The 23,625-nt window shown below is 40.5% G+C and overlaps 1 protein-coding gene across 2 annotated transcripts; it reads right to left on the bottom strand.

Annotated features, from left to right (window-relative positions):
* Positions 1 to 20,239: 20,239 nt before the first annotated feature.
* Positions 20,240 to 23,089, bottom strand: Atf-2 (Activating transcription factor-2). Of its 2 annotated transcripts, none has more exons than XM_014352550.2 (7): positions 22,801 to 23,089; positions 22,518 to 22,611; positions 22,087 to 22,232; positions 21,719 to 22,008; positions 21,425 to 21,629; positions 21,008 to 21,347; positions 20,240 to 20,848 (listed from the first exon to the last, which is right to left on the bottom strand). In XM_014352550.2, the coding sequence occupies exons 1-7, from the start codon at positions 22,849 to 22,851 to the stop codon at positions 20,493 to 20,495; spliced, it is 1,482 nt and encodes a 493-aa protein (XP_014208036.2). In that variant the 5' UTR covers positions 22,852 to 23,089; the 3' UTR covers positions 20,240 to 20,492. The 2 variants fall into 2 exon arrangements, with proteins under 2 accessions (XP_014208036.2, XP_089450457.1); XM_089594331.1 differs by having other exon boundaries at positions 21,008 to 21,338.
* Between the last annotated feature and the right edge of the window lie 536 nt (positions 23,090 to 23,625).

Raw genomic sequence — 23,625 nt, 5'->3', positions numbered from 1 at the left:
GCCCTGCTGTACCTATATACACGGCGTCCACACGCGCTCATTCGTACAAAGGGGGCCATTGGACTCCCCCTGTGTATAGTATTATTGCACGTACGTATATACATAAGTCCAAACGCGAGCACACACGCACGTCCGACCCCCTCTTTCTTTATGTCTTCGTTTTTCTTTTTTTTTTTTTTTCTTTTTTTTCGGCAGCTCGTGAGGCTCACGCCTTCGGTTGGTCCATTGTGTGTACCGTTAGAGCCCAGTTCTTGTACTTATGTACTAGGTACGTGTGGATAAAGAGAGGCACGAACTAGCGGATAACTGTTGAAACTTCTTCTCGGTGTTCAAGTTATATAGGTGTAGGCAGGGGGGCTCTTACTCTCCCTTTTTTTTTTTTTTTTTTTTTTTTTTTTTTTTCTTTTTCGGTATAAGAGAGGGCCAAGCGGGTCGAGTTGAGAAAAGTTTCCACTATGTGCGCGGATATTGCACGAGCTTTTCGGTATTAAAGCATGTGTATAAGGTAGATGGAATACCTGATGATGCGCAGTTGCCTCATGTGAATTGCGTTGTGGACTTTGCACGAGTTGTTCGACCTTACACAACATTTATATATTTATATTGAGGTATATGATGTACGTGTGTCGTGTTAGTCGTGTAACCTGAGATGCGAGTCTGGTGGGGACGTGGTGGAAAGTTTTGTCACCGGTTCATCGAGTTTCTCTATGGCACAAAGTACCTACTTACCGATATTACGCTTTATTTACTTTTTCCCCCTCTTCGTAATAGAAATGTTTCTCTTTGTTTTTTCAGGTTCCAGAGGTTCCTGAGCGAGCCAGGCCCGGGATCTGTCAGCAGGTTTCGAGGTAAGGTTTAATTTAAGGGGATCAAATAATAAAAGTTACTTGACAGAAATCAACCGTATACCGATGACAAATACCTTTATTTTTTTTTACACAATAACAGTAACGTTACCTCCGGGTTAATCATTAGAGCACGAAAGGAAAAAAAAAAAAAAAAAAAAAAAACGGAGGCGAGCTGCCAAATGAGCACATACGTAGACAACAGATGAAAGTTGGGGTTGAGAGAGAGAGAGAGAGAGAGAAGCTCGACAAAGCAGATCGATCGACATCACTTTTTCATCTGGCGAGCAAGTTCGGGAGCACTCAGCTCTCGGGCACCGATGTACAAAACGGAAGTGAGCCAAAGAGGAGAAAAGCTAGACTTTCGTGGGGGGGGGAGGGGGTGAAGCGAGGAGGAGGCGGTAATTAACGATCGGGTGATCGAGAGTCCCAGGTGGTGCTTTTGCCGCGCACATTTCACGGTAGAGCGTGTGGTTCACGTAACGCTCCAACTATTAAATATAGATCCCCCCCCCTTGAGTGTGTGTACCCGCGCACTTTTCCCTCTCTCTTTCTCTCGTGAAGAAATGGCCCGACACATAATGCCCCTTTTGTTAATTATGAAGCGAGGGGAAGAGGATTTTAAGCGCCCGGTGAATTATATACTTATACGCCACGGTGCGTGTACGTAAGCGAGAACTATCTTCTTCGTGTGCGTTTTGTAGAAAGAAAAAGGAATTATTACGATGAATAACGATTTATACTGCTTTGATACGGGAAGTATATTGTGCGAGGGTCATCAATTGTCTTCTTTTTCTTCAATTCCCGAACAAATAGATTTATGCCCAACGTCTTTGACAATGGAATTATTCATCCCGATGTTTTCTTATCGATGTCAATTAATTCATTGTTACGTTTCGATATAGGACCATAATTGGACACTCACACAATGCTGGTCTGGTGTCACCATCTGTTGGTTGTCCAGTAACATCGTCATTGGCTACGATTTCTATCCATCAATAATCAAACGTACAATGATCCTGTAAAAATAGTCACAAAAAAGTGGCCATTTTTGACATTTTAAAAATATTTTTACAACTTTATTGCAAACATTTTATAAAAAATGCACTTACAAAATCATGTGCACAGCAAAAAATATCGGTTCCTGTATCCTAGGACCGTCGGTGGTATCGTCCTGATAAATCCTATTATTACACGTTTACCGATTTGGTTATTCATCTGCGATTAAACTAAATGCCCCCAAACGGAGATAAAATACGAGAAGGTTCGATTGTGCTCGTTTGAACTTTTGCATTATATGTTAGTAACGTGCATTAGCTACATTGTAATGTACAAATAGCTAAATTTCCAACACAATGGAGCATCGGGTGTAGAGACGTATTGGAAGCTCATGCGACCATACTCCCTGTTTAAACTTCATTATATCGTTCCGAAATGGGTATTTTCGCTTTGTGCGTTTACCATTCGACCCAAAATCATTTGTGATCAAAATCATGCGATAATATGGATAGTTGCACTTCCGTAAGTACGTACACCCATAGTTGTACATTTTATTTCAATTTTATTTTTATATCAATCCAATGCCATTCGCTAATGGTAACGAAAATCACGTACGAATCGACATAGGCGCACTTTGTAAGAAACTCTCGGTTGAAAGAAGAGTATAAAAAGGAGGGAAGAAAAAAGTGTGTACATACAAATATCCATTCATACAAATGTACGTCCATACACGCGCGTGACACGTATATAGGTATATATGACTCGATGGAGGAAGGAAAGAGGCCGAGCTCGTATTAACGGCGAGCACAATTACCTCCCAGTTTAATGCGGACCGTCCGACGCCTCCGTGTGCCAGCCCCGCTTGATCCTTCGTTCCGTGTAACGTGTGACGTAATTTATGCGACCGTACGCGCGGATTATTCATAATACACTTACGGGAGCACGCAGCCCTTTTTTTCGCCCCGTGTGTGCGCGTAAGCTGCATCCAGCTCTTCCGGTGAAGAAGTACTTGTACCGATACTGTTTCTCTCTATGATTTTTTTTTTTTTTCATTCATTCGTGCGTACACCATAGAGATAAAAAAAAATTTTTTACTGCTATCGTTTATAAAAAAAAGTGAGTCGACGGTATATTTGTTACGGTAACCACGAGCTTGCAAAAGCTCATTTGCCGCGAGTGAATTGTTGTTTGGTGACGTGTACATTTTATTTTCGAATGCATTAAAAAAAGGTTGACGAATCGTCTTTCAATGAATGTAAGTATATATACGCACGTCATAAATATTATACGTACAGTAATCGACAAGATAACACAAACGATGCACAAATACATCGTATAATTTCGCGAAGACTATATCCACATATGGATACCAGTTCCGCGAATCTCCGACAGTCGACACCACACATCGATTCATCTCTTCTCGTTACGATCGCTGGAACGCATGCCTTTGCGACCCACATGTACGTACTTCTTGTCCATCTTTCACGTCCCTATGTGTATGCAAACGTCGTCGTCTCTCGATAAATCAAACCACAATACATGTGCAATATTCCCATGTAACATTAATGTGCACAAATTTGGTGGCTCAAGTATCTAAAGCCTTAACGATCTCGCCTTTGTGACACAGACATGATTGTTCACTACATTTATCGTGTGTTGTTGTCTTCTATAGCTCTAAAAACGTTGTGCACGAGGTTAATATATGTTCTTTTGGAATGTTTGTAGTTTTTCACACTCATTCTAAAAGTAAGACAAAAACGAAGATGGGGAAAAAAAAGGAGGATTAGAGGTCAAACCTATGAAAGTGCCACTCGTCATTTCGAATCGGTTAACTTTTGCATCGAAAGACGCCAGCATTTGTCGTTCTATTAGTGGTACGGTTTCTCTTTTTTTTTTTCCTCATAATATGCATACATACATAACTTTATATTTAAATATAAGTGCATTCACTTATACGAGCAAACTTTTTTGTAAGATCGCAATTTGTAAGAACAAAAGAAGCTATCAGAAATAATAATCACGTATTAATTAATTTTATTGGTCATTGTACTGGCTGAGAGCCCCTTTTACCTCGTATACGTATTTTTCGTATCATAACGAGGTGTACGGAAGATCGAGTTTCTCTAACCCATTGCCACTGGATTACCAAGCTCGTCTCCCTACGCCATCCAACCCACATGGCCAAACACATGCAACTTAATTACAGGCAAAACCAATATCTTGCATTTGTCGATGCTACAGTCGAATAAACCATGTACGCATTCGCAGCCGTTAATCCTCTATACAAGTACGACGACGTCTGGATCACCGGAGCACGGCATCACTAACTCCCACACACCATAAGGGCCTGGACCAAAGCTCCGAGCTTAACGGCGAACGTGTGATCAATACATTTCGGTGGGGACGCCGGCGCGCAAGCGCACCATTTCCGGCGCTACTACGTGCACCCGCGCTCTGCATTTGTATACTTACTCTCTTCCATGTAAATTTCAAAAGAGTATAGTGTTTTACACCTGCTATTTACTAATTTTTTTAAATGAGATTTTCCTTCAAATTGAAGATGATTGAAAAACATTTCATCCTCAACAGTTGGAATGTGTCTGCTGTTGTTGGTAAATACGCCTCGAAGGATAAATCGAATAGAGACACGTGTGAGAAACCACAAGACCTCATTGTGCGTGTACAGATGTGTATCAATAAAGAGTCGGAGCTCATCTCCCGCGTTACAAAACAAACTTTTTTTTTCTTCATTGAAGCGACGATTAATCCCAAAGATTTTCAAGACCCCGTTTTCAACGCAATTGGAGAAAACTTCAATTGTCGGACATTAGCGAGCACACACGGCGCATCAGCGGTCGAGCTCCGGGCTTCTTCTCCAATTAGGCGACGTCCCTACAGCTCTTGCTTTAGAATCCCACTCGCCTCGTTTATTAAGCGGCGGCCCACGCCGAGCTTATTCGACCATTTCACTGGCGGTGCTTCGTTCGCCTCCGCTTGGAAAGAAAATAGAAATTACGCACACTTACTGCGCGGTTGTGCTATGTAAGGGAGCGTGTGAAGCAACGATGGTGCGATGGTGATTGTTTTGTTGATGGGTCGAATCCATACCGATTTTGGACCCACGAGAAAGGCCAAAGCCAGATTTCAAAAACTATACGGACCACGTCGTTACACCGAATCGCCGAAGTGGAAAAAAAGGAGCAAAAACTTGTACACAAGGAGCAAACGACGAGCAAACAACTAGCACGATAATATACGAAAGAGGAAGAGAAGAGCAGTTGGTGAAGGAGGGAGAGGGGGGGATGCTGTTCTCCTAAACGCTCTCGTTAACCATTTAATTCGCGTAATTGATGCGACGACACTCGGATTCTCCCGGCGCGTTTTGCGTTCGAAATCCCCTATATATATATGTATCTCCATCTGCGGGACCAAACTGCCATTGCTGCTGGCACGAAAGTCATTTTGCCGTGGCTAATTTGACCTAAATCAACCGAGTCGGTTGCCGAGGCCCTGGCAGGACCGACTACGCGGAGATTGAGAAGGATGAGACAGCGCACGGAAGTGTAATTACTCTAGCTTTTTAATTGCTTTTTTTCTACTTCCCTTAGCTTCTTCTTCTTCGTCTTCCGATTGGTGTGTACGTATTTACTTTGATTGATTTTGTATAAATCGTATGGATTTGTTTGGGACCTCTATGGAGCAGATTCGATACAAAAAACGAGGGGGGAGGAAAAGGTGAAAGAAGGACTTCTTATCTCTCGAGAGCGTCGCAACTAATTTCACCGATCGTTAACGCTGTGCTGTTTGGTAAATATAAATAAGGCACAAACAGGGGAAGAGCGTGGACTATCGCACATCACGAGAGGGCCAAAATATGTTTGCTCCCTCACCTCCGACCGTAACACTGTATGCACAGAGACCGACCAAGGACGATTCGTTTTAATCGCATTTATACCGTTTATCGATTAGGCATACGTATACAATATCGAAGATTCGACTAAATTTAACGAGAGCCGAGAGACAACAACCCCGAACGAGGAAGTAAAAGTTATGTCTCCGCAAAAGATGAGGCAAAGCTTATTCGACCAAAGGAGAACGAAACTCTGTACCGTATATGTGTGAGTGAGCAAACGGAAGTGTATACATATTTATATACGGATACGTTTACCGACGAAACTTCGGGCAAAAAGAAGGGGAGGGGGGGGCGTCACGTGTCATATCGTAGATGGGTGGGGTGGGGGGGGAAAGAAAGATACGGGTATTCTACCGAGTCGAGTCAATGTTTACCGAATAACACCAGAGAAAGGGAGGAAGGGAGGATGTATTTAATTTCGGAGAGAAAAGCTCCCTTCTTTCATGAGCTGGGAGGAGGGTTGTAACGATAAGACTTCGATTAATACACCGGGGGGGGGAGGGTCGTCCATAAATATAACAGCTCCTAATGCGAGGGGGCATAGTACAGCTTTCCGATGAAACTAAAAATATTCCAGCCATTGAAATATTGAAAAATCGGTAAATCACACGCGCTCGCTCGAACGTACAATGTGATCGTCCAATATGACCGCACAAAAGATGATCGACCAGCAAACGACGCATCCTGCCTTGCTCGTACAACGCGCATGTGTGTGTATATGTATACGAGTATGTGCAAAGTGGCGTAATTTAATAACGCGCGATTAAAACGTTTGAGGCTGGCGTACGCGCCGTGTCCAAGGTGCTCTTGACAGCGGAAAAAAAAAACAGGGGCATTTGATCCCCGCGTATAGAACGTACGCGTATTTATACGTGAGAAAGTGAGAGAGGCCGAGATAATTAAAAAGTAGGCGTGTGTGTGTAGGAAGAGGGCCAAAGGGATGATATTAAAGCGCCGACCGCTATCGGAGCCGTGCATGCGTATGTACGTGTGGACCGTTATGCTCCTTTCCTATACCCATCCTCCCTAAAGGTCTCCTCTCTAAAGCTCCATGAGGAGTCTCTGGTGCATGGGAGGGTAGAGGCCACTTGGCGGGGTATAGCAGAAAATCGCTTTCATATGTGCGCGCCTGCCTCAGCCTTTCCCTGTTTGCATACACGTGCCCTCGGATCGTCCGTGTGCACGTCCACTTGAAAACTCGCGAAGCTTTTCCGCTTTTCCGCCACACGCTCACCCATACGTATATATGCACGCGCTCTGCGGCCGTACTATCTACTCGACGTTCAGAACCAGCTCCCTGCGACCCGCGTCTCTGTTTATCTCGGCTTTTTCTCCGCCACAGCTGCGCCACCCCCCTATACCTACCCTCGTGAGCTTTTCCGGATTTTGCTCCTTCCTTTTTTCCCCATCCCCATCCTCCTGTACGCGTGTGTATAACTTGAGCTACGAGGGAGATTTTTGACGTCTCACCCCCCTCTTGTGGTTGGGAAAAAAAAGTGTACGGGTGCGCTTTTGGAAATCGGTGATGAATTTTTATGGGGGACCCTTTTATTGGACGTCGGACAGATGTGTATACAATGGTGTTTGAACAATTTCACAAACAAAAACACTCGTGGTGTATATGATTATTCAAGTCGGAAATAATCTTTTTTTTTTTTTTTTTTTTTTTTTTATAAATTTTATGTAGGAAAAAAAATGTATTCCCTTTGCGTTCGAGAATGCGATCAATACCTTTTTGTTGTGGTCACTAGTATTCGAAAGTCAAATTTGAATACAAGAAAGCCCATACTATAAATGCCTGGATAAAGGGGTGGGGAGGCGAGAGAGAGTTGTCGAACTTTGAGCGGCACCTATGGGAAACGATCCTCGAAAATTGGACAAAACGACCCTCATCCCCCGCAGGTATAGCTTGGCGGCCTTCAACCCGAAAGAAAGAGCTTTCGCCAAGTAAGGCTACAGAGCTCTTTTGTCCTTAATGTCTCCAAAAAAATCACAAGGTGGAAATGGCTCCGTCTGGATTGAGAAAATTGAAAAGCAATAAAGCTCACTTGAGTTTCCACATCGTACACATTTTGCCATTATGCTGTAATGCTTGTTTGCTTGGCGCAATGTGCCTGTTTTACCGAAAAAAAAAAAAAAAAAAAAAAAAAAAACCTATGAATTATTTACAGTGGAGCCAAACACATCAACCACCCACGCGAGCTTGCAGTATCGGCTCACACATAACAATGTACCCCCTGCTGCACATTGTTTAATATTACCGAGCTGCAGGACTGACTCGAGCGCCAAAATCAGCATTTCTCAAGTAGCACCGAGTGGTACAGGTATACGGATATGGGTGCAGAGAGGGAGAGAGAGAGTAAAGCTTGAAACTTTGAACAACAGGAGTACAAGTATATACATACGTATAGCCAGTGGCATGTAGTCATCCACTGAAATATACAGCATTTGTCGCCGAAAACTCTTCCGACAGCACTACACTGCACTAGCGCCATATACCTACATGTATTGTATACACTCCACTATAGTCTATATCCGACTATAATGTACAATATACGTGTGCACTCTACAACGGGCTTTGAGATTAGCATCACAGAGAGAGAGGTTTATACACATGTCACCCCTACACACTGTGCACACCCATTACAAGCATACACGGTTACCGTATAAAACCACCCCCTCCCTCTATCTGGGCTCACGTATAACATGACATACGTGTATAGATTTTGGCATGCTTGCATACATACACATATGTATAGGTGTGAGGCCCCGCGAGAGAGAGCCCGTACATGTACATATACATATGCAGCCGCGCCGCGCACTTGACGATATCGCGCAATTATAATGCACCGTTTTAGCCCCCACCCCACCCCTACCCATCAACCCTCTACTGTTAAGCTGCATGCTCTTCCGAACTTTGACTAGTGCCCCCCCCCCACTACTCCATCCAACAGCTGCATGCTGTTACAAGTGCACGGGAGTAAGCGAACGGATTTAGGGTGGTTTTTGTTTTCTTTTTTTCATGGACAAACCTAAAAATGCCCTAATCATTCATACCAACGTGCGAGGGCGACTTTTGTCCGTACTTTTAACATGGAATACATAAACCAAAGCAATCAAACGGCCAGAAGGGATGAAAACCCCGCTACAGACAATCTTTCCTCATCACTACGTGTATAGCCCGCATCCTCGCGCATCTGTAATCAAATGGCCAGGGGTGGGGGGCGGGTGAGGGGGGGGAGTACGTATAGGTACGGGAAAGGCGAGCGGAAAATTTTTCATTTGCACCTTCCCTCCGCTTTCTCGCCTCTCATACGCCACGATATCTTCGGGGCTCTCCTTTTTCCCACCCCGTTTTATACCTATACATGCACGGCAAGGGTAGCTCGAAATTGCCGCACTACTTTGAGCTTCCATCTTATATACTTACTTACTTCTTCTTCTTTCTCCATACTGATCCATCTGCTTCGCGCGTTGGCATAGCAACGGTAGATAGACAGATAGAGGACACCGTGGACCTCGTCTTCTTCCTCATCTCTATTTATCTTTTTTACTCTCTCTCTCTCTCTATGTATATATATACACATATATGGGCACAAAATCGTTCATTGGAAACATCTCCCTCGCCCGTCCCCATTACACCGAAGTGGTGACACAGATCGTAGCTTATAATTTACCAAAAGGTGCCATGTTGGGACTCGTTGGCGTGAAAAACTCGTTGGCTTTTTCTTGTCCTCCTGGCTCGTTGTCGAACGAATACGATTAACCGAAGCAACCGAGCGATTACTATTCATGCACTCATCATGCCACACGCGCTCTATTACACGTACAGCCTCGTCACCTCCTCGTTTCGTATGCGCTCGCTCCCCCTCCCCCCGCCCGGGACATTATGCGACAACTTTTTCGCTGATCCGATGAAATTTTAAATAACAATCTCCGCCATTGCACCCCTTTTTTTTGGGGGGGGGGGGGCAGAAGGGATTTTTACATACGTGCCCGTGTGTACGGGGGTCAAAGAAACGCTGATAAATATGCATATCGCTCGTGTGTCGATTGATGCGTGTGTTGTTTAAGACAAAAAAAAAAAAGAGGGGAGAGGGATACGGATGGTTTTTCGTGGCTTTAGAGGAAGGGAAAAGAACTTACGCGTGTGTGTACGGATACTCGATAGAATGTGGGGGGATGGGGGGCTCGAGTGGTTTTTCGAGGCTCATTGAAAATACGCTGAGGAACGGATTTCTTGCGTAACTCCCTGCACAGCGTCGTACATGGTTGTTCGGAGCAAAAGATAAAACGCGGCGTATACCCAAGCATCGGTTGCTCGAATTTAAAATTCAAACTGTCGTTGGTCCGTTTTGTTTTGTTTTTTTTTTTTTTTTTGTTTTTCCATGCGGTTTCTAATGTGGTATACGGAAAAAAAACCAAAAAAAATCCGTTTCAGTTGTCACTGCATCCGCATTGGTGGAAGAGAATATATTAAAAAGGGGCCAACGACACCGCGCATTATCATGTAAAAATCACACGGCCGGACTCATTCGAATACAATGTTTCTCTCTCTAACCTCTGACCCTACCCCCCCCCCTTTTTTTGGAATACTATGTATTATATTATGCACGAAACCTCCGAGCGTCGCCTCGACTCGTTTTTTATTATGTTTCATAAGTGACTAGGTAGGTATTGTTTATCGCTTTCTATGTACTCCGAGTGCGTACAATATTGTACACCCCGAAGTTTGGAAACGACTGGAAATTGTCGTCAGTTTTCACTTATGGGTGACGAGCCAAGTGAAGTTTTATCGCCGATGTGTCCTGGGGCTGAAGCTTGAAAAGTTATTAAAAATAAAAGGAAGAAAAGATAAGAAAAGCCGTCGTCGTGGGTGTTATTTCGCGCGCTCCTCCGGGCACGGCTATATAAACTTCAAAATGAAGTCGTTGATCTCGTATTAATGGATATCGGCTCGGCGACACGTGCGTTGCCTCTTTTCGGGTTATATAGACAGGCTATATTTTTATAAGTATACGTTACCTTATACGTGGCGTTTAAAAAAAAAATCGGTTTTCTTGTCTCCGGCTATGTCTTTTTTCGGCCTCTCTTATGCACGCGCGCGAGCGTCTACGCTTTGGAACCAATGCAAGGACATGTATACAACATTGTACTATCAGGTTTTGCTTCCTCGTGTATGCACCTATGTATTATGTATAGGAAACGAGACCACCACCTGGCCTTCCTTAGACGCTCATACGACACATACACACGTATCAGATTCGATCGATGGATGAAAAAAAAAAAAAGAGAGAGAAAGAGATCGTCTAATCGCATGGCCTTGCCGGATGGAGAGGAGACGTGCATGTACGAACAGTAAGACGTTTGCTCGTATCGTACCACACGCATGATGTGAAGTATAGGTGACGAAAATCTCGCTTTAATGATCGCGCAGGAAGTAGGTACTCATACATTAAATAGAGATCTCTCGGTCTTTGTACCCATACGTGTACGTGCGTGCTATACGAGGGATCTGGTTTGACAATGCTCACACAGGTAAGTATATGTGCAGTTACGTGTAAGCTCGGAGCGAGCGAGGGTCTACTTTTTCAAGAACCAAAGGAGAGTAGGTACAGAGTACGGGTGAGGGGTCACATCATGTACCATGTGTGTGAGTGTGTGTGCGTGAAAACGTATGTATACCGTACACGGGCTGTGACCTTGGATGTCTCTCTTGGCGCATCTATGATACGTTGAGTACGAAGAGGAAAGAAATCTCCCCTTACAAAAAAAAAAAAAAAAAAAAAATAGGGAGAGAAAGTGCATTTCCCCAGAATTTGAAAAACGATGACACACGCACGCTCCCGCAATTAAGTTATTTTCCGGCCCCCATTTCGTATATATGTATGTATACGCCGGCATGAAACTTTAATCGACACGAAGCGCACACGCACACTGCACCAAAAGAGATTAATCTTCCCGCAAACGCACGCGTGCTCCGCGCTATATCTAGGCGTCTCTCGTACCATCGGCATGAAAAAAAATTCCTCCCCCGTGCAACTACACAGCCTTCCTTATATACACAATTCATCCTTTACCTGATAAATCTTGTATACACAAGTACACTCGTAAAAGTGCCCCGTAATGCAAAGAAAACATACACGCGCGTGTGTGTATACCTTACATCACATAATTTATATACGTACACTTTTTTTTTTCCTCCCCCTTCGACCGAAAAAAAGCATCAGCTCTTCCCCTCTCGAGTGTATTTATAACACGAGCGCGGGGTCAAAACTTGCGTCGCGTAAGAAAAAAAAAAAAAAAAAAAAAAAGAAATAATACATGTGAGAGTAAAAAAAATAATTCCTACTCCGATATCCTCGAGAATGTGTGTAGTGGTGGGTCTCCTTGACACAATAATGTACAAGAGTACCTACAACGTTACAGGGTGTGCACTATATGTGGGACATGTACCGGAAGCTCTAATTCGCCGAGAGGTGAGCCTCGCTGTCTCTCTCTTTTTTTACGCATACATATATTTATATGGTATATACTTGGTTTAGTCATGATTATCTCTCATTCTCCGTTTTACCTTTTTCGTACACCGCACTGTCAACAGGTAAATACACGTATCCGTACAAGTGCTCGCGCGCATGTGGGATTATCTCTTTTTTTGGATTTTCCTTTTTTTTTTTTTTTTTCCTTCTTTTTCCCCCGAGACTCTGTATCTAGGCTAACTCGATTGACGCGCGGATCGATCTTTCGGATCCCTGACATAAATCTCTTGAAAACTCCTCGCCATCAGACTGTTCTCGATTAATGCAACTTTTTTCTTTTCTTCTATTATTATCATTACTATTTTTTTTTTTTTTTTCATTCAAGTTTCCCTTTTTTGCAGGAGACGAGGACACCTTGGTGGAGTTGAGGAGTGTCCCGGCGCGCTTGTTTCAATGGAACACGGGTTGGCTGACCGGTTGGAAAGAAGCTTGGACGCGGTAATTGTACATTCCGGTCTCGAGGTATACGAACAGAGCAACAATTATTGTGCGTTAATCGATTAAAATGAAATATCATTTCATTTTAGGTACATACATCGGATACAATGGAAAAGGAGGTGACAGCAACAAGACCAACTGCAGTCACTCAAATTCTCTGGTAATAACTTGTTGCTCCAGTGGCTCCCACGTTTCATCCATACATGCCTGCCAGCCAAATATTTAAGTTTCATCACACGCCTGCGCTTCATCCCTCGACGATGATGTATTTTTGCGAAATACCATGCACCCCCCTCCCTGTACTCGTAACATGCTCGGCAGCAGCAAAAGGTAAAATCTCGACACACGCGCCCATATGCACCTCATATATCAAATAATACGCGCATAATTGTCATCCTTCCTTACAAACTCGCTGGCGATCAAAGTACCTTCATCATAAAATACCAGAGAGGTTTGACAACGGAACTTGCACAAGTTTTAAACATCTCATCCGGCAACGTTGAACAAAAAAAAAAACTGAACGGTACGCGTTATTAATCAAACGTCGCAAAACATAACGAGCAAAGCCAACATTACTCAACTCTGCCGTTGCCATCGAGGAAAAAAAAAGAAAAATTAATTCCCGCGCTTCCGTACTGATATATATACAGCGACAGATTGAAAAAAAAAAAAAAACCCCACCCGCGCGTATAGTCGTTACACGCCTAAAGCAATTCCAGTCCCATTCCCGCGACGGCGACCTAATCTGCGAGATCCCCTCCCCCTGCATATTAAAATCCATCCTCGACTCCTCGGAATGGCGCGATTAAACGACCACTAAAATAAAACAGACAGAAGAGGAAGGAAAGGAAAAAAAACAATAACGCCTCGCGCCCATTCTTCGCGCGTCTCCCGAAAGTACATAATACGCGTCCCCGCGAGCGTATACATCACACCGCCCTCCTCATTCAGACACATCTCCCCCATCGCTCCATTATACATTACATCACCCCCTCTAGCGACGAAAAAAAAAAAAAAAAAAAAAAAAAAGTCACGGTGCGTGGGTGTATATTATCGATTAAAAGTCGGGTAGACGCGAAAAAGAAAAAAAACGCATCGTACAGGATTGTTTAGCCCCAAAGAGGCGGATACCGGGACTTTATTCACTTTTTTTGGGAATTCGCCTTCTTTGACAACGCCCGTTAAAATGCACAAAATATCCTGTAAAAAAAAAAAAAAAAAAAAAAAAAAAAAAAAAAAAAAAAAAAAATCGATACACATTACAAATGTACTATGACGCCCATCACGCCAGAGTTCACGCTCTCCGAGGCCACCTTATCTCCCCTCGGTGACAAAAAGCAGCCGCAAAAACAGTATATGTCTCCGATTCCCAGAGTGCCCTGTTATGGGCCGCACACGAACGGTCCAGTAATACTCTGAAAACAGGGGGGGAAAAAAAAAATCGGTAAGAGGACCGAAGAGCTGCGAGGGGAAAAAAAACACTGTGCTCCGTGGGGCAGGGCGAGTCGACGAGGAATGTATTCCACGAACACACATAAGTATACGCGTGTGCCCTTTTAGATAAAGTCCCGCGCAAGAGGTTAAACCAGACTCGGCAGGGCCTTCTTGCCCTTCTCCGTATGTACATACACTTGGGCTTCTCTTCGCTTTGTGAAACCTGCGCGCACACATAAAGCCCTTTGCTCCACGGTGCTTGTCTTTAACTAATTCGTACGGCTGTACACAGCCACGTAAGTAACGCACCAGCTGCTTCGTAGCCGATTTTTTAGGCTTTGAGTCGCTTTTGTTTGTTTATTTGCTTGAGTTTCTCCTCGCCCGGAATCGGGGCTTCAATTAAAATTTTTAACATCGCCGAGCACTCGACAGAACATTCCTTGCATGTCTAGGTTTATCAAGTTTGTTTTTTTTTGTTTTTTCTCTCCGCCTGTAAAATATGAGCATTGCTGGGAGTACACATCATGTGGGTATCGGCGTATAGCTGCCGAAGAACTAGTTAAAAACTTATAATGAACTCGGCTCCCTTGCACTATTATCTTATCTCCTTATCTCGGGGATCTGGTGTGCGCATGGAAATCATCGGCTCGCGCAAGCTTTTCGATTTTCAAGCGACGGCTGGCCTATTTCGTGCCCGCACTTTGGTTCTTCTCCTTTTATCTTTTTTTTTTTTTTTTTTTTTTTTTTTTTTTCTTTTTTTTTGGTGAATAGGTTTTTGACTCTGATTATTTTTTCTTTCTCACGTCGTGTGTATCAAATGCGTCGAAAACGGAGATTTTTTCAAAACTATATGAAATACCTACACGCAAGTTGACGTTGAAGTTTTTCGAGGATATGACAGTGTAACGACTTTGTCGCGGTGGTTGCGTCAAATAATAGCGATAAGCTTCGACAAAAACCTCGAAATTACCGACATTCCTTTATTAAAGCTTATCTTATCAGTGTACAGTGCTGAAAAAAAAGACCTTATTAGTGGTTTTTTTTTTTTTTAATTTTGAAAATAATAAAGTATTTTAACGACAAATTATTTCAATCGTGTACCACATTTATAATCACATGCGTGTCTGATCAATGGTAAATCACAGAGTTCCCTCGGAAAGAACTTTGGCTTCAAAAAAAAAATGTAATAATTTTGACTTTACGTAACGTCGAGAGGTATAATCGGCTACAGTTGCATTCCGTTAACGTGGAACTCCAGCTTCTTATCTGGCAGAGATAACAATTGGCTTTTCTCTCCATAAATCGGGTCAAAAAGTTTGTCACAGTTTGTCGTCGTACCGAGAATGATTCATTTGGAAGAACGTGCCTCTTACGGAAACGTTGAAAATACTTTTCTCGGAATTCATTTAAGTTTCAATCATTTATACCAACCAAGCCGAAAACAATGTCCTCCCTCGATAACGTCAACAAACAACTTGTTCTTCATTTCCTTTCTTCGAGAATGTCATCCGTTAACGAAGCCAAAGGTGTAAGAACAAAGAAAGCAGAAAAAAAAAGAAAAAATAGCTGATGATGAAATATGGCATCCGTACCTATGAGACACGGAAAAAATCGCAAAGTGTTGCGCGCAATCAAAAGTAGGGGACATTGAAAGGATAGCGTAGGGATGCTTCAGACGGGGTTGGTGGACCGTATAGAGGGCTGCGGGGGTGAAATCGGCGGCACAGGTAGAGGGGCAGAAAATGGAATAGAACCCCCACCCCCCGAGTGTGGTAAACGCGTATATGAGGGAGAGGGCGATTCGGGTGCCGCGTGCTGTAATAATACACTCAGTCGTATCCAAGCTTTTTCAAATATAATAATATATCGCGTGCGCGGAGGCCGCCCCTCCGTTCCATTTTACCGTTTCTCCCGTCCTTCTCTTTCATCGCATCACTTACGCATCTATGTACATTGTACATGCCTATATGTGTATACACGTACACACGGGTGCAAGTATATATGGGTACCAGCGTTGCAAGCTTGGGAACATAGCCATCAGTGCGCAGCTGTCCGTGAGAGCCTATATATATATACACAACTAAAACTTACTAAAGCGAGAGCGAGAAAGAGAGGAGGGATGTCGTCCCCCCCGAAACGGCGCGCGCGAGCTTATACTCGGTCTTTCCGTTCCCTCGGCGCTACCAGCACTGCTTTTGTAAAATAAAGGGAGAACAGTTGGGCCCCGCTCGTTTCGTCGCTAACGTCGTGTTCGCGGATTAAGTACTACGTGCTTCCTCGTTCCTCCCGAGCCGACGTGTATCTATATCTCGTAAGTAAGTAGCGAAGCCATTGGTTTTCCGCGTGCCGAACCGATCATGCTTTTTTTTTTTTTTTTTTTTTTTTCTTCGCCCCAATCAAACAATAAAAGAGGACTCCAACGGTTAGACAATTGTGCGAGTCGGGAGAGGCTTTTTTGTTCCTTGAGCCGAGTGAGCGAACCATGCGAGTGCGGATAATCGCGTATTTACTCATCGGAGATCGGTTACGCCGAGTCCCGATTTTTCCTCTTCCGTTTGTATACCAATCAAATCCAACCACACCGTCTGCACGCGACCAATATACCTACCACTTGTTAAACCTTAACGATTGTCGAGAACGAAATTCGCGTGCTCTGCCCGATCACGAGTTCATTCCGTGGAATCTACTTTTCGTTTTCTTTTTTTTTTTTTTTTGTTTTTTTTCGTACATCGAAGCAAGCTCTCTTTCTCTCGGCCCCTCATCCGCTGTCCGGAAGATAATAATGTGCGTAGGCGCGCTAATCACGAGTGCGATGAATCGCCCGATACACACATACATGCGTGCGTACACGCGCGGGGGGTCGTAGGAGGGGTTCTCACGCACGAAAAAGCTCCTCGTCGTTCATGCATGTGTATACACACTCGCGCGCCACGTGATATCCCCCCTCCCCCCCCGGATGAATATTAAAGATGCGGGCAACAGTGCTACATAAGAAGGTTTGGGGAGGGGAGAGGAAACAATCACTTACGGTGATGAAAAAACTACCCCGTGCAGGCTGGGGTCGGCAGGCACGAGGAAGGAACGGGAAATCAGCACGCGGTGCAGCGCCCTCGAGACCAATGCACGCATTATGGTGTATGTCGCGTGCGTTGTAACCAGGGGACGTCGAGGAAGAGAGCCGCAGAATGTCATACGTATATATGTAATCTGCAACAGCCAGCACCACCACCGTCGTCGACGAGAGAGCAAACATGGCCGAAGCCTCGGAACTGCCGCGGCTCGTGCTGCAAGGGGGAGGTCCGTCCGTCTTTCTTTCTCACTGTGTGCCGTGCAGCACTCGTGTGTCTGGTGGTGCTAGGCTCGTGCACATCTAAATACAGTTATACTATAAAAGCATAAGTATACGGTGAAGGGGGGAAAAAACAAACGCGCTGGTGTTTTGCGTGCAGCTTTGCGCCCCGCGGAGTGAGTTACTCACAATATATTATACTTGTGCCGGAGCGAAAGATTGTAAAATATGATGTTATTGCCTCGGGAGAGTGAGAGAGTTGGTTGGTGCGTTTAGGTGAATGCGTGTGTAAGTAAGTGTATGTGCGGGGGGGGGGAGGACTCTTTGTGCGTGAGGCCCCGGGAATTTCGGGTGCCCCGAGGGGAAAGAGCTTTGGGACGGTCTTTCGATGTTTGCCAAGAGGATTTTCCGAGCTGAACGTGACGAACACAAAGTTCTCAAAGTTAATTTACGGGATGTATGGTGAGAGTGACTCATTTTTGAGAAAAATCAAAGAGACATAGGTAAAATAACTCTGTTGGACGGAATAATGTGTACCTGTATACAGTGCCTTGAGCATATTCAAATGTGATTAGGCAAAGTGGTAAGACGAAAGAATATTCATTAGATTACGTTGCTATATAAGCTTTGAACATTTGTAACTTTTTGGCGAAAACTCTGAAATTAATGAAATTATTTTTCAACTAAATAATCGCACAGATTTCGTCGATTGCTTCGTGATTTTTATGTTATTGTTCAGCGTTTATATATAAATCATACAAAGTCAAATTAACAAGTACATTGTTTTATAAAAGCAATTATTTTCTCATGGTAATGTTATTTTAGTATTAAAATGATTACAAGCTGTGAAATCGTGTACTTGTTAACGTTAAAAAAAATTTTTTTTCAAAAGAAATAATAAGGAAATTCCTTTGTTTCTCTTTGCTATCTTACATAAAAATGTCGGCTATTTATCGCATTCAGGAACTATAGTCTCCAACAAGACAATGAAACTATTCATCACAAAGTAGTACATAACTATAGAGTCATTTAACATCTGACTTGCTATTGTGAAACAAAGTATCCCATTTTAGGGTACATGAGTGATTAAGGCCAAGTACAAAAGATTTCTTAGCATTATTGTAAAAATTATTGGAAAAATATGGCTATCTTTAATTTTTTCAGTTATCAATTCCATCATAAACTTATTGAATTTTTTAATCATACAAATATGTATGTTATTTAACCACTAATTTCATGAATACTATTGACGATTACAATTATAATATTTCATTCTAGACTTGAAACTCACTAAAGTAATTATCCGCCACAAAGTGATAATCACAATGGTTTTTTGATTTGTAAGAAAAAAACATTGATGTAGAAAAATACTGTTATAACGGACGAAACGAAGTGAAAAATATATTTTAATATATATACATTTGAATTATAATATATCATTTTTGTCGCTATATTTGTTGAAATTTCAAAAATTATAATATAAATTTCAGAAATATAAAAAAAAAGTTTTCTCGTATACAACCTTAAGTTTAAAATTTTAAATGAAGTGTGTTAATGTTTATGACAATATGTTAATATTATTAAAAGGCGAAAAAAAATTTCAATTAGAAATACTACAAAATTTTCGATTGAAAGCGATGTATGTGCGAGATGGATTAGTACACAGTTTCATGTAATATCTCATTAAAAGTACTATTGAGACAACGTGTTTAAATAACTGTAAGTGTTATATTCAAAATGTAAATTATGTTTAAAAGTCCAGTGTAGTAATAACTGTAAGTAATTGTAACAGAGATTTATGTCAAAAGCAGTTTTCTAATGTAAAGTCTAATTAAAATTTATCTAATTAGTAAACAAAACTAAACTAAGCCAAATTGTGAGAATATAGAAATGTGTAATATATCGTATGGTATGTACGTAGTTTGTTTTAGAAGAAATGATTTTGTTTTACCAAAACAGCTATTGAAAGATTGGAGCTGTAATCATGTCTCTAGGAAGTAAGCAACGTGCCTAAAGCCCCTTATCATTCTCGTGTCGAGTGTAATATTTTAAACTACTGGACGGAGAACTGATAAGGGCCAGAGGGTTACAGATACATCGTGGGACTACAGCAGAGTATGGGTTGAAAAAAATTAATTTTGCATTAACTTGACTATAAAAATATTTATTTAAAAAATGTAATGTACAATGTACAACCTCATTGCTTATAACATTCATACAACATGTGATTTATGTACTGAATATTATGTATTTAAATAAATAATAAAAATTAAATTATCTGTACATCAACTTTTGGTGTGATGAAGTCCTTTTTTTTCTATAATGAATATAATAACAGTCATGGGTAGGTAATGAATTTCGAAATATTTTCAAGATCAATCAACCAATTATTTGAGGGTAACTGCTTGTAAATCGCTCTTTTCCAACAAATCATAACTCTTCCAATAATAATCCAACAAAGTCTTTTTTAAATTCATGAAATATTATATTTCAACGAGTAATACTTTATTTTACCAAAATTTAAGGATTTTTCTTAACTTTTTTCTTATGTACTAAGCAATTTTGATTACAACTTCTCAACGATATCTTTTTGAAAATTAATATTATATAACATTAAAAGGATATATATTTTACAACTTGCAACATCTGTGAGAAATATCAATTTCTTTAAAACTGTTCATTAATGTTTACAATCAATAAAGTAGCTCTATTTAAAAAAATTAAAATGTGATAACATATTTCGTGTTTAGTAAAATTTAACTGCTTTTTTGAAAAAAAATAATTTAACAAAAAAAAAAATATTATTAAAGCGAATCCTTAAATACATAAGTTGTTGGTTGCTTTAGCATCTCTTAATATTCAAAAGAGAAACTGAAATCAATCAATCAAGCCTTTTCTGTTAAATATGTTTTATACTAAAATTAACATTATTAAACATATCACATTTAACAAAGCCGTCCACTAGCTCGAGCCTTCAATCACTTTACCCTCTTATGACACTTTTTAGCAAGATTCCTTTAACCATCCTAATTACATCAAGTAAGTGTCAATCCACCAGTATTCTCACTAAAACTCCGATTCGCTTTAACTTTTTCTGAATCAGTAGGTAAGAAACTTAAAATAGTCTTTGCATTTCCTACACTTGTGCCTAATGGTGTAACAATATTGATGGTAGGTATTGATTTTACCGCCTCTGCAGCATGAAGTGTAATGGTATTAGGCGTCGAATTAGTGGTTGGTATGATAATAGGGCTCATTACAGTTGGTAAAACTATTGACTTTTTCTTTGGTGCGATTAATTTTTCAGTACTTGCACGCTTTATCGGTTTAATGGATTCAAGGGTACTTGATTTTAAAGCTATCACCTTGGAACTTACTATTATTCTGTTTCCTGCATGAAGTCCAAGTGGTAAATGCAAAAACAAAAATAGTTTGGGTTACTTACAAAAGAAACAGTGACAAAGGTACGTTTAGTATTGTATCTAATTAAAAAAAAAAATAAACGGTAGGGCGTAAGGTGGGTACCAAAAATGTTTAAAAATGCTCATACCTTTCTCCATAGCCTTTGTAACTGGACAGTCCTTATGTGCCAATAGTAAAGTTTTCAATTTGTCTATTTGACAATGCAGATTCTTTAATTGAGCATGTAAATTAGCATTAGTTTCATTGGCATTTTTTAAAGAATTTTGTAACTGTTCTATCCACACTTTTCGTTTGGCTCTAGCACGCATAGAACTTGCTCTGTTTCTCTCCTTAATGGCTTGTTTTTTCACGCAATCAACTTTTATTTTGCTCTTCTCTTTCGAGATATCTACTGAAGCATTTTTGTTGTTTTGAATACTTTTATTTTCAATAACGACACCGTTCTTTGTTAAAGTTTGCTTCAATTTCTAAAATTGAAAAAAACCGATCAAAATTAAAAAAATATAAATCCTTGTTAAATAACATGCAAGGTTCAAAAATTTACCATTTTAGCCAATAATAGTTTCTGGTCAGAAACCATCTCAATGTCAGTTTTATTATTAGCATTAGTTACAGTTACAGATTTAGCTGGTAATTTTGGTTGAAGGCTGACAGAATTCATACTATCCAGTGTAGGTGCAGCAACAAATCTTAATACATTGCCACTTTCCGTTTTTAGTAATATCTGCATTTCATTTACATTGATAGGCCTAATGGTGGTGAAAAAATATAATGACAAAAATATTAATCTAATACTTCACATTTTAGATTCATATTTTATAAGAAAAACAATACTTACACATGTGTTTCTGGTTTATCAATAGAATTATCGTTTGTTAGTGAGCTTGACAAACTTTGGGAAATGGCGCTATTGCTGGAAACATTGCCAAAATTATCCTCACTGCTTTTGTTTTCACATATTGTATTACTGTCTTCTATGTGGGCAGATTTATTAGAAACTGATTCCAGATCAATAGATGATTCAGATTTTGTAATTTTATTAGATTGTGTACTGACTGAAGGTGCACATTCTTCAGTAATATGAGGAAATATGTTAGGTGTATGTAATGTATCATCATTTTCATGAACCTGACACAATGCATAAGGTACATTTAATTCAAGTATAACTAAATTTATCACTACAATTATATTTTTTTGCAACATTACCTCAGGTACTGTTAATTCTCCACTTTTTCCCGCTTCCACTGCTCTACGAAATGTTTCTTCAAATGGATTGTCACTTTGTAAATCTTGAAATAATCCAACATCGTCACAATTTCTAATAAACCTTGTTGGTGTTGGTGTTTGATCAGCTAGATATTAAAAATATTTACTGTTAAAAAAATTAATTGGCAAAAAACGTTTTTTTTAACATATTATTTACTTAGTTTGACAATAAGGATATGTAAACACTTATATACTTTTTTCTCCATTTTTAAATAAAATTATTGCCAATAGTTGTATACTTAATAAACCAATAATTCGGTTTTTAATTTTTTTATTGTATTGAACAAACGTATGAACCAACATACTCATGCAAGGATATTTTAGTATATTAAAACACACAATAAAATAAAAGTACGAAAGAGGCGTCTCACCAATGAAAAAGTTGTTTTTGCTGTTAATTCCAAGGTTCAACATCATGTCGTGCTTCTTTTTGTGGACAGTTAGATGATCTTCGTTGATAAAACTCTGATGAATTGTACATGACAGGTTTGTTAATCAAATTTCAAGAGCAAAAACAAGAACAATAACATATACTTAGTTGGTAACAAGTAACAAAAACATGAGTATCTCAATAGCAGAGATAGAGATATTTAAAAGTGAGGTTAAGAGTTACGAAAGAGGTTGAACTGTCAGTTTACGTATACTAATCCTTACCATGTTGCAGCCAGCTATGATGCAGGCGAACGGCTTTACCGAATCGTTCATTCTGATACATCAAAGTTGTTTTTAAAACCAAAAAACTGGGTATAAAATAACAATCCTCTTGCAAATATTCAACTAGTAAAACTGTATGCGTCCAATGACCGTAAGAGTAAATATGATTACGTATTGTGTGTTCTCTTACGTGAGCTAATCAATGAGAGCCATTAGGTGCTGTGACTTCTTTTAGACATATACTTTTATTAAGTTAAGTGAGAGTGTGTGCCACTAATTTAGCAGCATATTTAGCCTCTTGCTGATCAGCTGTGGATCACATTCTATTATTGCGTCATGTTCTAGCCAAACGTTTCTATTGGTCAAGATTAAGGCGCCAATGCAGCTTGCGATTTGAATTTTGTACGTGCGCACCTACCAGAGCTTTAGGTCATTTAAATGCAATTACATTCGGCTTATCCATAACGTTATTAATTTAAATAAATTACCTAAATTGTTACGATGTATTATTACAGTATATTCGATGTATTGAAAAAAAAAAAAAAAAAGTTTTCTGTAGTTTTGGATAAATGTGAGCTCTTTATCCCAGTTAAAAATTAGTTTATAGAATATTTGATATAATTTCATTTGTAGCAGCGTTACATATTTCACATGAATGTGCTCTACATCAAATTTGAAAATATGGTACTTTGTTATAACATTTTTTTAAACTAGCCAAGAGATTTTATATTTGTAATGAAAAACATTCGGCAATACGTTACTTCAGTAACTTTAAACTGAAAATTTATTTAATTACTTATTTAATTTTGCTATTTGTCGTTGGAT

Source organism: Copidosoma floridanum, unplaced genomic scaffold (assembly GCF_036245765.1).
Source record: "Copidosoma floridanum isolate Cflo_tuat_1 unplaced genomic scaffold, Cflo_Japanese_pri ptg000021l, whole genome shotgun sequence".
In the NCBI taxonomy this organism is placed as follows: Eukaryota; Metazoa; Arthropoda; class Insecta; order Hymenoptera; family Encyrtidae; genus Copidosoma; species Copidosoma floridanum.
Note: the sequence above shows the minus strand (reverse complement) of the source record. Positions and strands in the feature narration are given on the sequence as shown.